Source organism: Bactrocera tryoni, chromosome 3 (assembly GCF_016617805.1).
Source record: "Bactrocera tryoni isolate S06 chromosome 3, CSIRO_BtryS06_freeze2, whole genome shotgun sequence".
NCBI classification, from domain to species: domain Eukaryota; kingdom Metazoa; phylum Arthropoda; class Insecta; order Diptera; family Tephritidae; genus Bactrocera; species Bactrocera tryoni.
In genome coordinates, this window is record NC_052501.1 from 47,873,308 (window position 1) to 47,892,100 (window position 18,793).

The 18,793-nt window shown below is 36.7% G+C and overlaps 1 protein-coding gene across 1 annotated transcript; it reads left to right on the top strand.

Moving 5' to 3' along the window:
- Positions 1-15,131: 15,131 nt before the first annotated feature.
- LOC120770635 lies at positions 15,132-18,374 on the top strand. Its single transcript, XM_040098237.1, has 7 exons — positions 15,132-15,381; positions 17,263-17,332; positions 17,402-17,461; positions 17,527-17,574; positions 17,667-17,947; positions 18,018-18,165; positions 18,247-18,374. Exons 1-7 carry the CDS (start codon positions 15,373-15,375, stop codon positions 18,372-18,374), a joined length of 744 nt encoding a protein of 247 aa, XP_039954171.1. The 5' UTR covers positions 15,132-15,372.
- Positions 18,375-18,793: the final 419 nt, after the last annotated feature.

Consider the following 18,793-nt stretch of genomic DNA (forward strand, 5'->3'; position numbering starts at 1 on the left):
TATATTATTCACGCACGACCTGCCAATAGACTGCAATTATACAACAGCCACATTTGCAGTTGATACCGCGTTGCTTGCTGTTGGTAGAAGTGAACACGAGTCCACTACTAATCTCCAAAAAGCTGTAAATAAAGTCGTACAAGGGGCAAATAAATGGCAGATAAAACTGAATAAAGCTAAGTCTGTACACATTGTTTTCACATACAACAAGATACAGCACTTACCAATTTTCATAGACGGTGTACGAATACCGCACTTTAATTCCGCCAAATACTTAGGAATGACGCTTGACACTAAGCTACGGTGGAAAGTTCACGTAAAAAACAAACGTAAGGAGATGGACATGCGACTCAAAAATTACAATTGGTTAAATCAGTGTTATCCATCGAAAATAAGTTACTTATCTATAAGCAAATACTCCGACCGATATGGAGCTATGGTGCACAACTCTGGGGATGTACTAAAGCAAACAATAAGAAAGTCATCCAACAATTTCAAAACAAAGTACTAAGACTAATTGTCAAAGCGCCTTGGTATTGTAGATGTGTTGATATAGAGCGTGATCTAGGCGTAAACTCGGTTAACGCAGAAATACTAAAAATTGCAACAGCATATAGTGCAAGATTGCTACAGCATTGTAACGAAGAAGTAGTTATGTTAACTTCTACTGATGGACCACCAAGACGACTCAAACGCCTCAAACCCAGCGATCTTTCAAATTAGCCAATACTCTCATAGTAGTTTTGTGATTTTGTAATTATATTTTTAAGTCCTATTCAAGTTGCTTGTTAGTCCTTTCTTTTATTTGAACTAGTTGCAATGTATAAACAAAATAAAAAAAAAAAAAAATTTACACGCACAGTTTCGATGGAATTTCGGTTATCACGGATTTGGATTGCCCACATGTTGATCGTCATTTATGTTGTCTCGACCACTTTGAAAACGTTGAAACCACTGGTGCACTCTGCTACGGGATAAGCAATCATCGCCATAACCTTTTTTCATCAATTGAAACGTTTCGGTAAAACTTTACCAATTTTAAAACAAAATTTGATGTTGGCTCTTTTTTCGAAGCTCATTTTCGCACCGATAACACAAATATACTAACGCTTAAAATGCAATAACTTCACATCCAAGTACGAATGTGGTGAGGCCAATACAACATCTTGCCTCATCAGCAGATTGTGTGGGCAATTACCGCCACTAAAGCAGCGACATATCATTCGCCGTTCTGCAGATTACGTAAACAATAACAACCACCAAGGCGGCGAGGCGGACGGACAGCAGGCCACACGCAAGCGAACGTTCTTACATAAACAGTGTCAATAGCCGATTGAGTAAACAGTTGACTAGCGACCGCTTCTTGCACTATCACCAATTGGATAAACAATGGAATGAAGCAGAGTCAGCACGACGCAGACGTCAAAGCCGGCAGCGACGACTACTGAATATGCGTTCTTAGGGCTTAATGGTTAAGTTAGGTTTTGGGCTAGGTTAGATTTAAGTTGAGCATAAGCCGGAGCGCATGGGCCTGGCCAATAAAGTGTATTTGCAAAACTTACAACTAGTGTAATTATTGCCGCGTCCGACGACCGGCTCATACACATCATATAGTGATTACTGCATACATTATTAATTGGCGCCCAACGTGGGGCTCGAAGAGGAAAATTAGCGATCAACAACCCAGCCACAGAGCAACGGAATTACCATATTTATTGAAAAGTGAATGGCACAGCCAATCGTCATCATTTGTGAAATTAATAAAGCAGTATTATATAAAGAGTGAAGTGATTTTTTTTATTTCTTATTGTTTTGGTGGCCGTTAACGATTGTGTCGCTTTTGAGTGAAAAAATACTTGTGTGTGTTAGCTTGTTCAGGGTCTAATGAGCCACCCCCCTCACGATAAAGAGCTTTACGATAACTCAGTGCAGGAATTGATAAACCATACTAGCAGGTTACGTGTGGCAGACGTAGTGGAAACTGAAAAGGTACAAGTGGTGCTAGAAGCCGCATTGGCGGCACAGGCCGCTCAATGGAAACAGGTTATTGATGAAAAAATTAGTGAAGTTACGAACGAGATGAGTGCATTGAGGGTCACGACCCCTGAAGTAGAAAGCTACCAGAAAATTGCGATAGTGCAGGGAAAATCGTGTAGACGTTAGACCTCGTCAAGTCATTGCCAGAGTTTGATGGTGAACAAGAGGAATATATTACGTGGAGGCAGGCAGCGATGGCCGCCTACGAACTATTCGAACCTTATGAAGGCAGCATAAAGCATTACGAGGCAGTAGGTATTATTCGGAATAAGATTAGGGGTTCAGCGAATAATATACTGGCCTCATTTAACACAGTTTTAAATTTTAAGGCCATTATGGCACGATTAGATTTTACCTACGCTGACATAACTCCAGTGCGCATTCTCCAACAAGAGTTAGATACCTTGCGTCAGGGCGATTTGAGCTTGTCACAGTACTATGATGTGATAGAAAGGAAATTGACCCTCATAATAAATAAAACGCTTATGACATATGATGCAGCTGCTGCAGCTGTCCTAAATGAAAAATTTAGATGTGATGCCCTAAACACGTTCGTATCGGGTTTAAAAAGACCCCTACACCAGGCTGTATTCCCAGCTAGACCAAAGGATCTACCAAGTGCCTTGGCACTAGCCCGCGAGGCCGAGTCGAGTCACGAAAGGTACATGTTCGCGGCAACTTACGCTAAAAATGCCGAAGAGAGAGCTCAAAAGTCAGGGGGTCAAAAATCCCAATCTCGGCGGCAAAATAATTATTCACAGAATAGTGGCAGCGATGCCAATTACGCAAAAAATCCACATTACTTCAAGAGTCAGGGCAAAAATAATGCAGGAAAGGCTCCATCATTTAGGCAACGCGAAAATGATAGGGATTTTCATGGTAGAGGTCCCGAACCTATGGACGTCGATCCTAGTTCGTTTAAATTTAGGCACCCAACGGAATACCAACAGGCACAAGCTGCAGGTATTCACAATGCTCCCGTTCAGGGAAATAAGAGACAGAATAAGTCAGAGTATATGACAGATTTTAGGCGGCAAAGGATCAACAATTTGAATCATTCGGATGTTGATCAGGATTTCCAAGCGTATGAGGTTGCTGCCGCAGCTGCAGTAGCAGAGGCAGACAATGAAAATGAGGTTGACTACGAAGGTTTTTTAGAGGCCACTGTTCCTTGAGCGGACGTTGAATGAGAAAACACTAAGGTGTTGACACGAGGGCGGTAAAAAATTATGTCAGGCCCGTAAAGGAGCTTAAAGGCGTAAAGCCGGCAGACTCCCCGTTTAATATGAACTCTATCCATGGGTTTAATAAAATCAAACAGAAATGCCTGTTAAATATTTTCGGGGTAACATGCCCATTCTTTGTGTTGGGTAGTCTAACACTGTTCTACGGAATCATAGGCCTTGACCTGCTAACGCAGGTGGGCGCGACTATTGACCTAGACGGAGGCAAAATAAACTATGGTACCATGTCAGAAGATCTGCAATATCATAAGTGCAGCAACGTTAAATTTACAAATGTCAACGACATACAGGTACCAAGTTCAGTGAAGGCAGAATTTAAAAAAAATGATCCTGAAAAGGATTAAGGCATTCGCAGACTCTAACGAGCTGTTGCCATTTAAATTTCGGCTGTGGTCACGATCCGAACCAAAGATAAGAGCCTATTTATTCGAAGTTGTACCCTCACCCAATGGGAGTAGAAGATTTTGTCGAAAAGGAAATAAGAGAATTGCTACGCAATAAAATCATTAGACCGTCAAGGTCCCCTTACAATAATAAATAATAAAAAGGGTTACGACGAGTTAGGCAACAAAAACAAACGTCTGGTTATTGATTTTATGAAGCTCAACGAGCGCACTATTGCCGATAATTACCCAATGCCGAATATTTCAATGATTCTGGCAAATTTAGGGATAGCCAAGTACTTTACGACTTTAGATTTAGAGTCAGGCTACCATCAGATTGTCCTCGCCGAGCAGGATCGCGAGAAAACGTCTTTTTCCGTTAACGGTGGGAAATATGAGTTTTGTCGGTTGCCATTCGGTTTGAAGAATGCTGGAAGCATCTTCCATAGGGCGATCGACGACGTCTTACGCGAACAAATTGGCAAATCGTGCTATGTTTACGTCAATGACGTCATAATTTTTTCCGAAAATGAATCGGAACATGTCAAACATATAAATTGGGTTTTGGAAAAACTGTGTGAGGCCAACATGAAAGTGTCACGAGAAAAAACACATTTTTTTAAAACAAGTGTGGAATATCTCGGTTTCATAGTAACAAGAGGTGGGGCAAAAACTGACCCCGCAAAGGTCAAAGCCATTCAGGAATATCCTGAACCTAAGGATTTGTTCAGCCTTAGATCCTTTCTAGGGCTAGCAAGCTATTACAGGTGTTTCGTAAAAGATTTCGCCTCCATAGCAAGACCTCTAACTGAGATCCTAAAAGGTGAAAATGGCTCAGTAAGTAAACACAAGTCTAGAAGGGTACCCATTGATTTTAGTGAAGCGCAACGCAATGCCTTCGAAAGATTTAGAAACATACTGGTATCTGAAGATGTCATCTTAATGCATCCAGATTTTAAAAAACCATTTGACCTAACGACAGACGCCGCCGCTCACGGCATTGGCGCAGTCCTCTCGCAGAATGGTTAACCCATTACAATGATTTCAAGAGCGCTGAAAGATAGGGAAATGCTTTATGCAACAAATGAAAGAGAATTACTGGCCATAGTATGGGCTTTAGAGAAACTTCAAAATTATCTCTACGGAACTAGGGATATCAACATCTATACAGACCACCAGCCTCTAACGTTTGCGGTTTCTGATAAGAACCCGAATGCAAAGATAAGACGGTGGAAAGCATTCATAGACGAACATAATGCTAAAATTCATTATAAACCTGTTAAAGAAAACTTTGTCGCAGATGCTCTCTCCCGGCAGAACATAAATGTGTTGGAGAGCGTACTCAAATCTGACGCGGCGACAGTTCATAGTGAATTGTCACTGACCTACACGGTCGAAGCAACAGAAAAACCCATAAACTGCTTCAGGAATCAAATAGTTTTGGAAGAGTCGCGTTTTCCTCTGAAACGAAATTTTATACTCTTTGGCGGAAAAAACCCGCCACGTTATTCACTTCATGGATAGAAACAGCCTCATTGACGAAGTAAAGGAGGTTATTAACCCCCTCGTGGTGAACGCGATTCACTGCGAGCTACCGGCGCTAGCCAGCATACAACAAAAATTGGTAAGATGCTTCCCATCTACCAAATTCTGGTACTGCAAAAACATGGTGTCGGATATTACGAACAAGGATAAACAAAGGGAAATAGTTACTACTGAACACAATCGCGCTCATAGAGCTGCGCAGGAAAATGTGAAACAGATCCTCTGTGACTATTATTTTCCGAAAATGTCTAAACTGGCAAACGAAATTGTCACAAACTGCAAAATATGCACGAAAGCCAAATACGATCGACACCCTAGAAGGCAGGAATTCGGCGTTACGCCGATTTCATCATACGCAGGTGAAATGCTACACATAGATATTTTCTCCACAGACAAGAAGCATTTTTTAACTTGTGTTGATAAATTCTCTAAATTTGCAGTAGTTCAACCGATACCGTCGCCGACAATAACGGACGTAAAAATACCCATCCTCCAGTTGATTAATTTCTTCCCAGGAACAAAAACTATTTATTGTGATAATGAGGCGTCCTTCAACTCGGACACCATTGTGACTCTGTTGAAGAACCAATATGGGACTGATATAGTAAACGCTCGCCCCCTCCACAGTACTTCCAACGGACAGGTAGAGAAGTTTCACAGTACCTTGGTAGAAATTGCTAGGTGCCTTAAACTTGAAAGAAGAGTAAGCGATACAATGGACCTGATCACTCAAGCTACCATTGAATACAACCGAACAATACTCTCGGTCACAAATAAAGAGCCTATTGAGGTTATATACGCCTCAACCGAAGAATTCCGAAAGGAAGTGAAGGGTAAAATTGAACAAGCACAACAGGCTCAGCTCGATAGAAATAACGCGTCATGGCAGAACAGGGTCTTTGAAGTGGGGGAGAAGGTAATGGTAAAAACTAATAGAAGGTTTGGGAACAAGTTAACCCCCCCTGTGTGAGGAGAGGAGAGTAGAGGCAGATCTGGGAACAACAGTCCTAATAAATGGAAGGATAGTCCATAAGGACAACCTTAGATAAAGTTTTCAATTACAATACTTCTCACTTTCGGGAAAGCGGCAGCCAAATTAACGGATTACTCACACTCGCATTACATACCGGTAGTGAACGGCGACGCACTAGTATGGAACGAATACAACTACCTGAGGCACTCAATTAATTTGACCGAGTTTATGCGCATGACAGACGAAACTGCCAACATGACGGACCTGTTCCCGCAGTCGCACGTGCGAAAGTATACATCATAGAATGGCGAGAAGCCTAGACTTTCTGGGTTCAGCCCTTAAATTTATCACAGGTACCCCAGACGCTAACGATTTCCACCAAGTTAGAATGACCGAAGCCCAACTAATAGAATCCAACAATAGACAAGTAGTGATTAACACAAAAACTCAGGAACAGATTAACGCACTAACTAGTACGGTAAATGAACTCCTCAAAGAAGCGAAGAAAGAAAAAATCGATACGGCGCACCGTTTTGAAATTTTACTTACTCGAAATAGGATTATGATCACGGAAATTCAGAATATAATGCTCGCAATAACCCTTGCGAAAATAAAGGTAGTAAATCCAATAATCATTGATGACGAGGGTTCGAAATCCATATTGGTTAGGCCAATCACAGATATAGCAATCACTGAACTAATGGAACTGTCAACCGTTAAAGTTATTCAGCACAATGATGTAATTCATTTTATAATCAAATATCCTAGAATTGAGTTTTTGTGTAGGAAAGTTTTGATTTTTCCGGTAGTACACAACGGCGTCGTGCTGCAAATCAACGAAAACACAGTGGTCGAGTGCAAGAGCGGAATTTTGGCGGTCAACAACTGTGAAGCAACAACAACTTCAACGTTCTGCAGATTACCTATAAATACAACATGCGCTCTGCAACTTCACACCGGTGGCACAGCACATCCTAACACGCAACCGAGTCACCTTAACGCTAGCACCATAGTTGACGATGGAGTCATAATCATTAACGACAGCCCAACCAGAATCGCCATGATGAAACACCTGAGAGAAATGTAAGTGGCAGGTATCTCGTCATTTTCGAGGACGTTGTGTTCCTGAACGGCACTAAGTACGTTAACAGAATGAGCAGGCTGGAAAAGGCTCCAGGTATTGCTGCTTCACCCCTGCTGAACATCACTGGCCATGAGACCATTTTGAGTTTGCCTTACTTTCACCGCCTCAACAATCAAAATCTATAAACCATTGACGAAATTAAAAAAGAACTAACGACCGTCACGAGCCGGACACTTGCTTTCATCCTGGGTCTGGGAGTAGCTGCGTTGATCAATGGCCTCGCTTTCCTCTGGCAGTACAAGAAGAAAACACGAGCATTACACGAGATCAACCTGGTAGTGAAAGATATGGCTACGAACGAGGACGATCGTGTTTCGAAGGGGGGAGTAGTTAACACATAATGCCCAATTTCCAGTTGGGTACGAATGTGGTGAGGCCAATACAACATCTTGCCTCATCAGCAGATTGTGTGGGCTACGACCGCCACTAAAGCAACGACATATCATTCGCCGTTCTGCAGATTACGTAAACAATAACAACCACCAAGGCGGCGAGGCAGACGGACAGCAAGCCACACGCAAGCGAACGTTCTTACATAAACAGTGTCAACAGCCGATTGCGTAAACAGTTGACTAGCGATCGTTTCTTGCACTATCACCAATTGGATAAACAATGGTATGAAGCAGAGTCAGCACGACGCAGAGGTCAAAGCCGGCAGCGTCGACTACTGAATATGCGTTCTTAGGGCTTAATGGTTAAGTTAGGTTTTGGGCTAGGTTAGATTTAAGTCGAGCATAAGCCGGAGCACATGGGCCTGGCCAATAAAGTGTATTTGCAAAACTTACAACTAGTGTAATTATTGCCGCATCCGACGACCGGCTCATACACATCATATCGCTCATTTGCTGCAAGACCGGCATAAGTCAAAAAAATCGATTTGCCAGAAAACGCGTTAAAAGTTTTCAACTGACTCCTACCTTACACGGAAAACAGGAATCATATTCTCTTCTCAAGCGGAGCATATAAGAGGTATTCATATGAATTTTTCACTCAACATGAAGTATGATATAACGAACAATTCTGCATCATTAACTCAAAAATCACGTTTTTTGATTTATGCCGGTCTTGCAGCAAATGAGCGATATAGTGATTACTGCATACATTATTAATTTAGACATGCCTGCAGTAGATAGGTGAACAAAACTATTACACCTGCAGCAACATGTTGCAAGAGTATAAAAATTAGAATAAAACCAAAAAAACCTAAATACCCTCATTGTCAAGATGTCGTTTTTTGTTTGGCAGTGTACAATTTGTTATGTTTAAGGTTAACGATATATATTGCTTGAACGAAGAAAAAACAACATAAGCTCAAAGAAATGCATGATATAATTTCAAGTTACCCGTTGCATGTACAAATTCAAATAACTTGAGTATATATGTATGCATATACATACATGCAAAAGCATATAGAATTAAACATATAAGAATTGAAGGAATGTAGAAACACAGTATTTCCAGACATATATAGTGATCAAAATACATACAGAAGTATGCCTTTACATACATAAGCATCATAGAATTAGTATTCCCTACATTGTGACCTATTCCTCTTACCGCTAAATAGTAATGCATCAAAAGCATCTGAATAATATCTAAAACATTGGTTGTTGTTATTCGATATTTCAACTTTATTGATTAGAAAGTTTTCCGATAGCAGTATGTGTTTAGCAGGTATTTTGCCATACGTTGACGTAGAAAGATTGGCTGGCCTTCTGTAGCATGGAAAAAAAATTACAACGTTTTTGTTTGAAATTGTACGTATTTCAATCGAATCCCGACTACCAAATCATTGTGGTAAATATTGCAGAGGTCTTTTGAAGAGTCTGCTTTATTACGAATACAGAATTTTATTGGAACAAAATCCAGTGAAAAATCTGAAGTCATCGAAAACTCGCCGAAGGTGGATCATCTATCCACCTCTATTAATGAAGGTAGTGCTTCAGAATCATTGTGTTGATATCAGAGGAATAAGAGAGTATCTCAGAATCTTTCGTATAAACGATTTTGATTAGATGTATACCAATGTATTTAGGGACCCTACATTTATCAAACATGATATCCAAACCGTCCGCAAATCTAGCGAATGGGGCTCCAATAACACTGTGGAACATTTTTGGGATTATTGTCTGGGAGGTGAGAAAATCCAAGTCAGGGTGATGGTACTAGGTCAGTATAGTAAAACCCTCAAAGGATTTGGCGTTCGTATGTGTCAGTTTTTTTTATGACTTTTTAAATTTTTTCCTTATCTTGATGTTTTTTCGCTTAGTTGTAACATTTTGGCAAAAACGTTGTTTAACATAACTCGGGAACCACTATTACCTATTTTTCCAATCCAGCTTTCCAGCTCCAGCTTGTCGCAGCTTTTACACATTATATTTGGTACCCAATTTTCGTTCACTATGACAAAAGAAAAAATTTAAAAGGTCATAAAAAAAACTGACACATACGAACGCCAAACCCTTTGAGGGTTTTACTATACTGACCTAGTACCATCAACCTGACTTGGAATTTCTCACCCCCTAAAAACAATAGAGAAATTGATAATATGTACAACTTCAAGGGCTCAACATGTACTATATATTACAGATGGTATGTTTTAAAAAAATTTATGAAAATTGCATACAGCCTTACTTAAAAAGCTGAATATCTAGAGTAGTATTAATGATAGCGATTTTGACCTCCGACCTTTTTTATAGCAAATAAAATTTCCTACAAATTTGTCGGGTACATTTTTTGTATGCTATTGTCATTTACGAGATATATACAAGAAATGCGAAATTCTTGGAAAAATCGGGTTTAGAGCACCGTACTACCTCGCCAGTGTGAGTTACGACTTTGTTGTACTGAGCACTTTTGTAGAGTGAACAATTCTGAGAAATATGCGTCTAAAGTCAAAGCGATGCCATAAAATACCTGTGAACTGTAGGAATTTAAAGATAAAAATTTACGATTGTAGTGTATTTTCTATGGAAAATTTTTACAGGCCTTGGTCCAGTTCTTAATTTTAATATTAAGGGCTAAAATTTTCAGGGAATTTTTTTAGGGTATTTCCAAGAAAATTTCGTGACGGGACTGAAAAAAATTAATAGTTCAAAAAAAAAACCCCAATGTGTAACAATAATGCCTTTAAAACTGTTCATATTATTCTACTGTGGAAGTATTTTATCTATATTATTTACATTTGTACTCGCACCGTATTTTGACTACTGCATCAGGTTCACCATTTCAGTTACATATAGGCTGGATCTATCTCTTCTAAAGAAAAGGTCTTCAGAATATTACTCAATAGTTCCTACTGTAGCTTTTATTGATGGAGTTGTACTATTAACAATTTTGTAAACGTTACCTTGAGATCCGAAAGGAGTACCAGTTTCAATTAAGAAAGCTGTATTTTCTCTAGTTAGTCCAGCGGTTGTGCTAATGACTCCTGAAAATTAAATACGTAAAAGAAAAATAAAATTGGCTGATTATAATATTTGATATTTATGTTCTTATAAAGTGAATAAGTAATAAAATTTTGTAGACATATTGATACTTATTCCTCCTATAAATATCATTCATTTTCCTTTTATCAAATTTGAATAAGGAAATAATAATTCTCACTCACCCCTCTCACTTCCTAATCAAACTGTGAATTACTTATTACATTTTCATTAATTTATTTCATTATTGTAGATATGTTTGTCATATATACATGTACTTCTATTTATAAACACCTACATATGTATATTTTATGTCGCAGTTTACATCTACAGTCGTTGCATGTTTCTCAATACATGCATTTATGTCACACTAAGCTCTTTCAAATACCAAAAATGTTCATGAAAAATAATACAATTGTCACATCGAGTAAAGAAAAGATATTTTCAACGAAACTGAGTGATATTTGTCGTTGCTGAATATGTATATTCTTAGTAAGTCTTACACTTTCAATTTTAAATTGATGAATTGATCTTTTCGCAATGTCCAGCTCCTTACGTTTGTTTTTTACGTGAAATTTCCACCGTAGCTTAGTGTCAAGCGTCATTCCTAAGTATTTAGCGGAATTAAAGTATAGTATTCGTGCACCGTCTATGAAAATTGATAAGTGCTGTATCTTGTTGTATGTCAAAACAATGTGTACAGACCTAGCTTCATTCAGTTTTATCTACCATTTCTTTGCCCATTGTAAGACTTTATTTACAGCTTTATGGAGATTAGTAGTGGACTCGTGTTCACAACTACCAACAGCAAGCAACGCGGTATCATCTGCAAATGTGGCTGTTTTATAATTGCAGTCTACTGGTAGGTCGTGCGTGAATATAATATAAAGAAGAGGGCCCAACACACTACCTTGTGGAACTCCTGCTTTTATTTCGCTAATTATTAATAGAATATTTGTCTCCTTGTTTAACCCGAAAGTAGTGATGTGATAAATACGATTTTATGATGTCATAATGCTGTTTCGGTAAAATCAGTTTCAGTTTCGAAAGCAGTCCTTTGTGACAAACTTTATCGAACGCTTTTGCAACTTCTAAAAACACGGCAGACAAGATTTTTTTTCCTCAAAGGCTTTTTCAATAATGTGTGTAATCCTGTGGATTTGATCAATCGTAGAATGGTTGGCTCGAAACCTAAACTGATGCGCTAGAATTATGGTTTTTCGTTCAAAGATTTTATTGATACGTTTTATGATAATTTTCTAAAAAAGCTTCGATATTATCGGTAGAAGTGATATGGGCCTGTAAGAAGATACTTCATATCCCGGTTTTCCTGGCTTTGAAATCATTATAATTTCAGCAATTTTCCAATAAGTTGGCACATACTTAAGATCAGAAGCCGCGTTAATAATGTTGGTGATTTTTACTATACTTATTGGAACGTGTTTTAGGATCTCGGCAGTAATCAGGTCGTAACCAAGGGATTTTTTTTGTTTTTCAGATTTTTGATTTCCTCACTTAGTTCACTACTTGTGAACCTGAGATTTCTTCGCTTTCTTGACTGAAAGCAGTAGGATAATCTACGTGTGTTTCATATGGGGAGAATGTTTTAGCTAAATAATCCGATAATACTTCTGCTTTTTTTGAATCGTCTCTGGCCCAGCTATCAACACTTATTTTAATGGGTCATTCTTGAGTTTCTGGTGTTTGTAGTCTTTTACAGCTTTTCCAAAGAGAGTAGTCGGAATTTCTTCCATTGGTTAGGGACCGAAGATATTTTGCAAAACTTTCGATTTTAAACCTCCTAATTTTCCGATTAAGATCTTTAGAGACTTCATTTAAAATAGATTTATCAGATGGGCAAGGAGTTTGATGCCACTTATTATGTATGCTCAAAAATGCACATACAATGGCAACCATAATAACTGTTTCATTTAAAAACATTTTTTTTATTTTTGCTAAAGTATTCCATTATTTACACACATTTTTTATTGGAGGTCTTATTTATACAAATAATCATAAAAACTGAAACATTAATAAACTTGTAGTGGTAGAAAGGCATTAAATAAACCAAAAGTCAAAATCCATGTGTTCGAAATATTTACAACTTTTAAGTATTCTAAAAACTTTTCAATATGTAAGTAGTTGCATAGCCATTATTTTTTATAACTTCAGCACATCTTCTAGGTATTGAAGCAACTAAACTCATGTAACTGTAAGGGATCGCTTTCTATTCCCTTTCCAATCTGGCGAAAAGTTAATCCCCATTCCGGAATATTTCTCTACCTATTTTGCTTTTAACCATCATCCACCTATTCTAAATCGGTGTGAGATTGGAGGACTGTGTCGGCCATATAGACGTGTTTTTAGCGTCTTTAGCTTATTGGAAAGACCATACAAGTAGCATTTCCTAATCGGCAAACGGCAGAATAACATTACTTAAAATTTACAGCTATCATCGTGTCAGATATACGATGAATTGGACCAATAACATCACCGGAGAAGCACTCCCACACCATAATTGTTTGAACTCAATAAAGATTTATCAATTCTTACCACTGGTGGGGAGAAATTAAACTTCTTATATCAAGTGAGAAATCATTCATTCTTTTTGTTTTATGTTGCCTGTATTTTAAACAGGGCTTTTTTGTATATTGCCTGTTTTATAAATACAGGACTTTTTAATTTGGCCTAGCTCTAAGACCGGCTCGAAGAACCAAATGTTTAAAACTCAATGAAGATTTGATCAAACCTTACCACTAGTGGGGGGAAATGAAAAGACCTTCACTGTGCTGAGAATTATTTCATTCCGATTTTATTGTTAAAATTGTACACCTTATATACTATTTTAAAAGTCTTACTTATCTAGTTAAATATATGTGTATGTACGGCACACCACATGGGGTTGTTTTCAACTATCCCTGCAAAAAATTGTGCGACTAATCTCTAAAGAGAGTATTCCGGGACTAGTCTCGATGTGGAACAATTGAGTATTAATTAGTCGCAACTAGTCTCAAACGGGTATAATTGGAGAACAATTAGTCTCAATTAATCCCTATCGGGTACTATTGGGAAAAAAGTTAGAATTTTGGCAAAAATACATTCATAAATTTCAAAGCAAAGTTACTGAATTTCCTTCCATTCAATTATCATAACCTATTACATTTAAAAAAAACCATAAGTAATGAATTTCGTACATGTCTTTGCACTAGCAAGAGGCGGTGTACAAAAACATTGAAACTTTTTACAAACTGAAAAATTTTTATAAGAAATTGTAATCAGAACGAAAGATAATTGAACTATCTCCATTTTCATATGCGTTAACATTGTATATTTTTAAACATGCTTATAAAACAAAGCCCATGCTAACAACATTTTGAATTTCGACATGTACTTTTGACTTGCATAAAACAATAAATATAGCCTTGAAGCATTTACAAAATAAATGAATTTTTTTTTAATTCATTATGGATTAAAAGATAATTAAACTATCTTTCTTTTAGTATACATTAACATTAACAATTTCCAAACATTTTTATGAAAAATAGCTTTTTCTAACAGAATTTTGTATTTCAATCATGTACGTATTTGACTTAAAAGCGGCATTCAAATGTAGGCTTCCATGATGATACTTGGTTTTTAATAAAATCTGGATCTGTAAAGGCATTGATAATAGATTCAAGAGCAACAATATAATCCACCAATAAATGCTTACTTAAAAAACCAACATACCTTATTATCAAATCCCCTGCAGAACGTTCCAGACTCTGATGAAATAACCAACTGTTGCGCCGGCTATCACATCTGTTGGTTGCTTATGTGATTAGCGGTAGAACAAAACAGTTGCATGCTGCAATAATTCATAATAGATAGAAGTCGAAACCTATCGACGTCTCTATATCGATAATTATCTACTGATATTATACCATTATTATATCGAAAGGTATTGCGAGCAGACAAAAGGAATCGACATCAAGAGATTATTTATCTAAACAAATTGATAAGCACTGTTTAAATCTATTTTTTTATTGTGGTGTACATGTTTTCCAGCATTGTATTTATATTACATTGACTATTTTTGCGAAAGTAAACTAAAAAAGTGCTTGACAACATTTTTACGCACAATAACATAAAACACCTATAACTACAATAAAATAAAATATAAAAAGAAATAAGTTAGAACTGTGATTTGCGTGCATATTACTATTGCCAGTGGTAATTTGTTAATAATGGGAAGAACAAAATATCTGCAGAAGGTAATATATGTATTAAGGAGAAAAGGAGTTAACGAAAACTAATAACCCGGTAAGTAAATATATGCACATTTTTTATCGAAACACACTTACTAATTTATTTAATTTTTTTAGCGCAATTTGACTCGAATTACGCAAAAGTTTAAATGAGGGTAAATGTATGTATCGAGATAGTTCCAAGGCAGTACTATCGATAATATTTCCCGTATAATCGGTAATGTGCGGCCACTAGTTTTGCAACAGATGATTTTTAAAAAGTAAGAAGTGCGAAAAGTGAAAATTGAAAATCTGTTTGGCTAAATCAACATTATTAAAACAAATAAAAGAAAAAAGGAATAGCAGCAAAGTGAGAAAAGGAGTTTTTGTACAAGATGAGTAAGGTAAGCAAGCGTCACCTAAGGAGAATAATAAGTAGGGAAAGAAAAAAGAATCGTGAAAAGTTAAGACTAGGTAGAAATTACGCTGTGTCGACCGTGTCCACTGCTAGGATTGCTGGAAGTCCCATTTCAGCAGAAATTGAAAATGTGGTCAATTCGTAATAAAATAAGCCACAAAAGCCTTTCTGAACTGCTTGCACTTCTTGCAGCAGAAGATATTAAAGTACCTAAAAGTGCACAATCTCTATTAAGAAATAAGCCCCAGTTGATGGTGCAAAATATGAGCCCGGGACTTTTTTGTAATTTTGGCATTAAGGCGCAGCTATATAAAATTGGGGAAAAATTGCTTGATTATAACACCATAATTGCAGATATAAATATTGACGGTCTACCCTTGTACCGTAGTAGTAGGATGCAATTGTGGCCAATTTTATTACGAGTTGTTAATGTGCAGAATGTATCTGTTTTTGCCACAGGTATATATGTAGGAAACAGTAAGCCTAATTCTATAGATGAATTTTTAAATGAATTTATTGAAGAAGTCAGTGACCTTCAAACTAATGGGTTTGAATATAGTGGGCGTTACATCGCTTTTAAAATACGGGCATTTGTTTGCGATGCTCCAGCAAAAGCTTTTCTTTGTGGAATACCTGGCCACACGTCTAGACATGGTTGCCCGAAGTGCAATCAAGTCGGGAGGAAAAAGGATGGCGTATTAACCTATAGCACGAAAGCCGGAGTAACAGTATCCAATCGGGATTTTTTAGATCGTAAGTACCCCAATAAACATCTATCTCTTTTCAAAGAGAATTTATCTCCACTGGAAAAAATTAATATTAACATGATCTCTCAAGTTCCTCTTGATGTTATGCATTTAATCGATTTAGGGGTCATGCGAAAGTTTATTTTACGAGTAATAAATAATAAATCAAATTACAAATTTAAAAAAGAAACTAAATTGTATTTATCCAAAAAAATAGTAGCGTTATCTTCGTACATCACCAGGGAATTTGTTCGTAAACCAAGAACTGTAGATGAAATAGCGAATCGGAAAGCGATTGAGTTCCGCATGTTTCTTTTTTATTATGGAATTTACGTCTTCAAAGATGAGCTTCCGGGTGATGTATATTATGAATTCCTCCTATTGCATTGCGCGTGTAGGTTATTATTCTGCCCAAAAAACTATAACTCTAACATTGATGTAGCGGGAAATATGTTAAAGTTATTCGTGGAAAATTTTGCTGTTGTGTTTGGGGAAAACAGTATTTCGTACAATGTACACTCCCTTCTTCATATTTCAGAAGACGTTAAAGAGCTAGGTATTCCATCGAGTTACTCTGCATATTCCTTTGAAAACCACTTACAAATTTTGAAGTCATATGTGAAAAAACCGACACAAATATTACAACAAATACATAATATGATGAAACATGAAGAAATTGTGGTGGCCCCAAAATTTACTGGTTTTAAAATAAAAAATAACATTATAGTGAGTTTTAATTTTAAAGAATTTATGTTATCTAATAAAAGCCCAAATAGTTACTGTTCCGTAAAACCATTTCAGTACATAAGAATTGAGGAATTTAAAGACATTAACAGCAAAGTTATCAAAGGAAAGAGATTTTTACACCTAGAAAGCTATTTCACAGAGCCCATTGATTTGTATACTATGGGAATATGTACTGCGGACCATATTCTGTCATCTGATATAGAGGAGTTTTCTCTGGATGATGTAGAGTATAAATTAATGTGTATCCCTCTTCTAGAGAAAGTTCTTCTTATTCCAATATTACATACTTGCATGTAACCTTCGTTTATTGTAATAGTTAATTTTTTATCATTTTTTTTATGGAAACAATTACTAATTTTTCTTTTTTTCTTGAGCATTTCAAAAAATATGGAGCACCAAATCCCAAAACGTCGACCACAGCAATTCCAATGAAAAAGGCAAGATGTAGGTATTCATCATTTAACAATTATAATCCGTAATTCATAAAAACTTAAAACAAACTTTGCTTTACAGATGGCATTGACACTGCCCACCTTGGACAAAACATTAGTGTATCCAGTGAATGCACTATAGGTGAAGACATCTTCGAAAATGTATTTAGAAAACTACTATTACACTTAAAATGCCTTAATTTTTAGAATCACGTGGGATCAGCGTTTCAACGTCGGCCACTAAATATACCAATGGTAAATTCTTTTAGTAATAGTAAATTTGAATTTGTATGTTCGTCTATGATTCGATAATCTGTACTCTGGAGCATTTAAATTTATTGTTTTAGAATCCAACCAAGGCGTGTTTGAAGTTGTTTGCTGCAGCCACTGCAACACGTTTGAAAAGCAGTTACAGGATATTGGCAAAAAATTAGACGACCTGCAATTGATAGTCGAAGCACAGAATACTGCTATAATGGATGCAATAGCGGTCCAAAAGGTGGCGACTGAGCAATTGATTCGCCAAGAATCAAAAAATGCACCCATCACAAAATATTTCCCAATAAGTGACGTCCCAGAAATGCATCAGTTGGAGGAAAAAATTACCCCTACTAACAGAGATGTATATGTAAGTTAATTTGATATATAGATTTATATCATAGCTCAGTTTACAAATATTATTTAAACATATTTTATAGGAATCTGCGATGTCTGCTATTTTATGCAACAATCTCAGAAATATAAGGCTGCTGTTAAATAAGGACGTCATAGCGTCAATAAACGTGGATGGTTCACATGGAAAGATAAGCTTAAAATCTTTCCCAAATTTTTATGCTTCATTGACTGGTAAGATAAATATTCCATACCATTGTTTTACACATATGTATGTTTTTATTTCAAGTTAAATTAAATCTTCTTTTCATTTAGGAGCCATTGCCAAATTACCATTTAAGGGATTGTCGCCGGAGGACGCGCTGCGCAAAGCCATTGCTTTCGGAAAAGCTAAATGCTTTAAGAAAGCTTATCGACAAAAAAAGAAGAATTCTGCATCTTAAACTACTACCCCTCCAATTGTTTTTTTTTTTTTTAATATAAAACTGCAATAGTACAAAGTTGTAATATTTCAGACTTTAAATTCTGACTTCTTATTTCTGGACTGAATTTTTCTTTTTTAATTTTTATTATAAAATTATTTAAAAAATGTGATTTATAAAACTCGTAAAGAAACCAGAACGAATATTTATTTCAAAATTTTCGCAGCTAAAAACTCACAAGAAATATTCTCCTAAAAGTTTGTAGCCCATTTTATTTCGTTTTTTTTTTTCTTAAAGAATAAATTTTGTTCACGCGTTATATGAAAGCAAGAAATCAACGCGAACTTTTTGAGTGGAGTACAAAACTGCGTAAACGATTTTTTTTAAGATACATTTTTTTAAATTTTGATGATAATTTCTTTCATGAGTTTTGCAAAAAT